This window comes from Cornus florida, unplaced genomic scaffold (genome assembly GCF_030987335.1).
Source record: "Cornus florida cultivar Cherokee Brave unplaced genomic scaffold, ASM3098733v1 CherokeeBrave_3.0.0_Hap2_Chr06, whole genome shotgun sequence".
NCBI classification, from domain to species: Eukaryota; Viridiplantae; Streptophyta; class Magnoliopsida; order Cornales; family Cornaceae; genus Cornus; species Cornus florida.
The window spans coordinates 83,427,862-83,433,861 of NW_026775576.1; the positions used below are offsets into that span (position 1 = coordinate 83,427,862).

General features: G+C 35.7%; 2 protein-coding genes across 4 annotated transcripts; both read left to right on the forward strand.

Moving 5' to 3' along the window:
* Window positions 1–93: 93 nt before the first annotated feature.
* LOC132312421 (uncharacterized) lies at window positions 94–2,538 on the forward strand. 3 transcript variants are annotated; one of them, XM_059810789.1, is made up of 5 exons: window positions 96–353; window positions 456–611; window positions 912–945; window positions 2,266–2,341; window positions 2,461–2,538. In XM_059810789.1, exons 1-5 carry the CDS (start codon window positions 162–164, stop codon window positions 2,486–2,488), a joined length of 486 nt encoding a protein of 161 aa, XP_059666772.1. In that variant the 5' UTR covers window positions 96–161; the 3' UTR covers window positions 2,489–2,538. The 3 variants fall into 3 exon arrangements, with proteins under 3 accessions (XP_059666774.1, XP_059666773.1, XP_059666772.1); XM_059810791.1 differs by lacking the exon at window positions 912–945 and having other exon boundaries at window positions 94–353; XM_059810790.1 differs by lacking the exon at window positions 912–945 and having other exon boundaries at window positions 94–353; window positions 2,266–2,538.
* A 1,408-nt stretch (window positions 2,539–3,946) lies between these two features.
* LOC132314451 (nematode resistance protein-like HSPRO2) lies at window positions 3,947–4,252 on the forward strand. Its single transcript, XM_059813315.1, has one exon. The coding sequence runs from the start codon at window positions 3,947–3,949 to the stop codon at window positions 4,250–4,252; it is 306 nt and encodes a 101-aa protein (XP_059669298.1).
* Window positions 4,253–6,000: the final 1,748 nt, after the last annotated feature.

Below are 6,000 nucleotides of genomic sequence, written 5' to 3' on the forward strand. Positions count from 1 at the left end.
TTGGGCTTTTTGTACGCAATAAGCCTCTGGGAGAGAATTCTATACATTACATCCACCGACCAAGGTAAATATTAGGGATTACGGTATATAGATATCTATATATAGATTAGGGTTTTGATGGAGAAAGGAATAAATACGAAGCCTCCTAAGGGGAGAATCTAATGGCAGACTCCGCTTCCGATGCGAACCTCGGACCGCGACGCCGAGTTCCTCCCCATCGACCTAGGGGAAGGCTTGCTCCCAATCAGCACCTAAGGTCCGGCAAACTTTGGATGAGTCTCATGTGCGACTCTTGTGGCAACCGCATGCCCAAATGGTCTATGATTTCCTTCATACTAGATGATTCAATCTTAGTACGTTCGTTATAGACAAGATTCATTAGATCATTTTATTATCGTCCCCCCCTCTCTCTCTATATGTAAAATAATTAATTAATTTGGTTTTGGATATAACAGGCACAGAAACGGAATCATACTTTAGGTTTAACTTGGACCAAGATCCTCCATGATTGCACAAATCCAAATTGTTTAGCTGAGATCACGATAAAGCGTAAGGGCATGGAAATCGTTGTTGAGTCTGGTGCAACTCCGTATTTCCGGCCGGAGGATGAGGTATAAACACCATGTTCATTTGCCCACACACACAATTTATATATATTTGTATCAGCCATTAAACTTTCTGTACAAGGAATACTATTCATAGTGTAGTATTTCTGTTCTATGTCTAACTTGTTTCTTGTTTTGCATCGTTCAACACCCAAATTTTATATAAAGTTTTTTTACACTTTTTTTTACAATTTTTTTAAGCTCCTGTTTGTTTAGAATTTCAATATATTTCAATATATATATATATATATATATATATATATATATATAATTTCAATAATTTTTTTATTTATTATTTTGATGTAGAAATTGGATTCGCGTATGCCCCGCAACTATCAAAGTATGTATCACTTATTTATTTAACACTGGCAAAGTTTTCTTTATCTTGTTTTATATATAGATTTTTGTGGAACTATTTTTTCCAAGATATCTAACATTGTGTTACTGCCGTCATGAATATTGTTAATTGATTTTTGAATTCTATTTTATTTTTGAGAATTCAATTTGAGATATCGTGTTTTTCCCATTAACCTCTTCCATGTTCAGGTCTCTTAAGTTGATAAAAACATTAAATTTAGATGGGCAGGTATTGTGAGATTCGTCGTTTAATGTCTCTTGAACTTTTGTTTTTATGACATTATTTATCGAGTTGTATACAAAATGGACGTTGGAAGGTCATCTAGTTTATTTGATGGGGGGAGCTGTTATTTAGTTGATCCTGCTTTATGTAGGCTCCTTTTCTGCAACCATTGAGTTGGATTATTCGTTGAACTACTCAAGTTTATAGGATGATATGTGTAAAATGTACAATAATGCAGATTATGTGGTGGACGTGTCTTCCTTGTAGCTATGTTTGGAATTGAGAAGAGTAATGGTTTTATAAAACTACATTTGTTAGAAGTTTTTCATCCTTTCTTGTTATTTCCAGTGAATTAATCTTAAGAGCCATCATTGTCCTCCTAGATGTTCAATTCTAGGTGGCTTCTGAAAAGCCTTTAATTTTGAATCATTGTGTGGCTTTAATATATATATATATATATATATATATATATATTTTTTAAATGTATTCATTGCACAAATATTTTATAACTTTACCATGTAATTAACCTCTTTTGGTTAACCCGACTTTAATTTGGACTTGCATCATTCATGTTAATCTTGATATGAGGTTGCAGTGAATTTCCTCAAAATACTTGGGGGCAAGGATTTTGCAATTTTCTGATAGAACTTAGTCAATTTTTCAATTTTCCAGTAAAATATTAAGCATTTTTAGGCTTTATTCAATAATTTATTGTCTTCAACTTTAAAACCATCAGTGAGTCCTAATGTGATGATATATTACTCTGTTCTAATTCTATAGGTATGCATAGCTTTGTTCTCATTTTCTAGTGACTAGTTATTATTAATGTTATTATTCATTATTGCAATACCGTTTGGGTATTATTTTATTGAGGGTCAAGTATCTTAAATTATTTGTACGCTTTTATTACTTTATCAAGGTCTTCCTTTCACATGAAGTTATATTTTGGTATTCTTATCTTCTTTGGAAAATGAGTTACTATGTTCATTAAGCAGAATAAGGAGACCATCTGTTTTTTCATGGGTATCTATCTCATATACTTGTATATTGAAAAAAAAAAATTGTGTTTGTTCGTGACAGGGAATATTGCTTCTTCTGGAGTTGTGGCTTCTAGCTCTTCTTCTGTTGCAGCTACTAAAGATGGGGAGCCACAAGGGTAAAATTTTAGTTGGTTGGAGTACAAGTCCTCTGATTATGGCACATTAGACCTTGTTTTTATACTTGTGGATTGTGAGCTCTTTAATTGCAAAAATAACTTGTGATATTTTAATGCAGCACCTGCGTTGTGATTCGTCGAAGTTGATTGTAGAATTTGCCTGTTAGAGCGTGTTTAATACTTGGCTTGTTTCTCAATATGGTGGGTGGGTTCAGTAGTTTTTGATATTATTTATAAGCAGTTCTTTTTCTCAAGATTACTTTTTCAATGAGATATTTAAGATGTTTATATCAAAACACATTAGAACAATTGATCTTTCTAGTAGACGTTGGTTTGTCCATCTAAGAAGTTAGTGTCTCCACCAGCTTATTAACTTTTGTTCAATCCTAGTATTCTCCAGCTCTATTACGACATCAAAACTAGTTCAACGGTTTTCCCCATGCTAATGTGTTTTTGTTTCTAGGAATAGTTTTCTTAACACAGTGCTCTATTTTTAAAATTTTAAACTTGTGCTTCATAGTCTTGTTGGACTTTCCATTAATAAGGCTTCAGGTTAGTCAGTTCCTAGGAAAGCACGGATACTTCATGTGTCGGCGGCGAACAAGCGTGTTCTGGTTACGGCTACGGCTACGGGCGGTGTGATCTTTTAATTATTTCTTTTTTTATTGAAAAATGGGATTCAATATAATTTTTAAAATACATTATGGATTAACTAAAAACATATATAAAATTTAAGAAAACAAAATTAATGAAAATTTAGCTTTTAGTTAGTTTCTTATTAGTTAGGGTAAATTGCACTGACCTCCCAGGTTTGCCTTAAAGGCAGGTAGATATAACTTGGGGAGAGTTTGAACAACCCCTCCAATTTGCAAACTTGAACAATGATACCACATTTTATAAATAAGGAGCCAAACACATCCTTTAGAGACATGAATTGTCTAATATGCCCTTTTTTTCATCCTCACCTAAAATGACCAAACAGCCCTCAGTAATATACATGTATACATTTTGTATACTCAAAACTTTACTCTTTTTTGTCTATCTCTCTCCATCGTGTCGTGGTTACCCAACAATTCTGTTGCCCAATTATTCCATAGCTCGGTTCACAATGCCGCAGCCGCCACCTCATAGCACCACAAACTCTTCATTCGTCGCTTGCATCACTCTGAGATACATTTACACGCACGCATATACGTACACACCACAAATATTTGCACACATAAACCCAACTCCTCAAAATCTAAACATTACGAGAAGTGAGAACTCAGAGGCCATTCTAGAGAAGAGATTGGCGTCACGGGGAGAGAAGAAGGTGAAGGCCTCGCCGTTGGTATTTGGTATCAGAGTCAGATTTGTTGATTGAAATCATGTTAGCCCAGTGGTCGTTCGATCGTGTTTGTGCGATCGCAATTGCAATCGCCGTCGGTTTGAACTGCACCGGCAACGATGAAGATGAACTGCACCGACGACGTCTCAATGGTGTATGTATGCATATCTCTGTGCATCTTCACTTTCCAAATTAAACACACCAACAATAGTTACACATACATACATCCTTTGTATCTATCACCCACAATATGGTGGATTTAGATTTGAAAACCAAAGATGGTGCACTCCGATTTGCCTAATAAATCACCCAAACTTTTGGATAAGCTGAGAATTTCAGCACCATATCCGTTTTGTGCCACCGATTTGTCACCGGTGTCTAATTCGATGTGCTCTCGAAATCATGTTTTGATTCGTCTCCATCGTTTTTTTGATCCGAGACTGTACGCGAATCGACAAGAGTGGAATCGGAGGCTTGAGTCTGTCTCGCTGACCCAGGTTCATCTTATAGCTCTCATCTGCGACGATGGTGAGTCAGGAGGAATTGCACCCATCGTTGATCTCAGCTCGTCGGAGGCATTATAGCTCGTGGTTGGAGCTTGGCGGAGGTGTGGAAGCTTGACAGAGAGACGACGGCGGTGAGATGATGAGGTGTCTGTACACGCTAGGTTTAGCCGAACTGGACCTCACCGGCAAGCCGAATCTCGACGATCTAATCTGCAAACCGTTGGAGTTGATTTGATCTGCAAACGTTCGGTTTGGTTAGGTTTAGCCGAACCGAACCTCATCGGCAAGTCGAATCTCAATTACGATCTGATCTGCAAACGTCGGAGCTTCGTTCTTGGAAGAAAACCCCATCGGATCAGATGAATTTTGACAATCATGAAAATTAAACGTTCTACCCAACACATTTGATTTTAAATCGTGGATCCGAGACAGTGGTGGTCCGGGGGTAGATAGAAGGTTTGGAGACAGAAAAAACATGGCTTCACCCTAAGTTGGGGTGGTAGTGGAGGTTGCTGTAATGACCGGTGAGTAGAGAGAGAAAAGAAGTTTACATGTGAGGTATATATATTGGCTGAGGCTATTTTGGTCATTTTAGGCTGTCAAAGGGTAAATATTTATTTTTATCATGTTTGGGGTGTCTTTGTTCAGTTTATCAAACTTGAGGGGTGTCATTGTCCAAAAAATGGCTAACTTAAGTGGTGTCTATGTCTTTAAGGCAAACTTTGGAAGGGTGCAAATTACCCTATTAGTTATTTGATTCATCATTATATGGATAATGAGCAATTATATATTATTATTTTCCATCACGGTTTTTGTATTGGGTTTGCTGTTGTCCGGGAGAATAATTTTTTAGCATGTGACATCTATTATGGTTTTATTATATAATCATGGTGCCCACTAGGCCACATTTGTATATGCCAAATGACTAAGCAATCAATACAATTGTATGCTTAGTAATCACACTAATGACTTCCCACTCTGTATGTATATATATATATATATATAGAGAGAGAGAGAGAGAGAGAGAGAGAGATGCTTGGATATTGAATTTGGTATCCTGAAATCAATTGATTCTTGTTTTTATTTCTCACCCAAAAGTCTAAACACTTCTTATATTAATATAATTCATTATTGAAGTGAGATATGTACATATTTATAAGGGTAGGTTCTACCACCTTTATTGTTTGTTTTATAAGGTAGGTTCCAATCAATCCAATGTGCTTCACTTCATTTTAGGCTTTATTATATTTTTTATTTTGTCTTCAACTTAAAACCATCAGTTTGTTCACATATGTGAAGATATATTGCTTTACACAATTTCTCCAACGTTGTATACCTGCTGGATTTCTAGAATTATAAGAGGAGGAAATTCGAGATAGTTTTAATTATCGAAAAAAAAAAAAAATCGAGATAGTTTGGGGATGCAGTCCTCTCTGAACAGGGTTTGTTCTTCTGTCCGTTAAGTTGGAGAGTTCAGATCTCTTGCTCTTGTTTCTTGCTTATGATTTTTGAAATTAGTTCTTTCTATTTGTATTTTATAATTGGTGGTTTTAATGAGTTGATTTATAATCCTCCAAGCCTGGTGCTTGGAGTTTGTTGAATTGTTTGGTGGCTTAATAAAATCTGATCTAGGAAAAAATGAGAAATAGGATCTCAAATCTCACGAGTCGGTCACAATTACAGTATTGGTTATATGGATGATAATGGTACTTTTTTGGACGCGGATTTTTTTTTTTGGGTTTTTCCTTGGTTTAGCTAATTTATTAGATAAAAGTGGGTAAAGTAACCTTGTGTTGATTGTCCTCTAAATGTAAGTTTTCATCTTC

Coding starts and splice junctions, on each gene's coding strand:
- LOC132314451 (XM_059813315.1), top strand. CDS start 3,947: ATGGTGCACTCCGATTTGCCTAATAAATCACCCAAACTTTTGGATAAG.
- LOC132312421 (XM_059810789.1), top strand. CDS start 162: ATGGCAGACTCCGCTTCCGATGCGAACCTCGGACCGCGACGCCGAGTT. Junction 612..911: donor ATTTCCGGCCGGAGGATGAG/GTATAAACACCA, acceptor ATTTTGATGTAG/AAATTGGATTCGCGTATGCC. Junction 946..2,265: donor TATGCCCCGCAACTATCAAA/GTATGTATCACT, acceptor TGTTCGTGACAG/GGAATATTGCTTCTTCTGGA.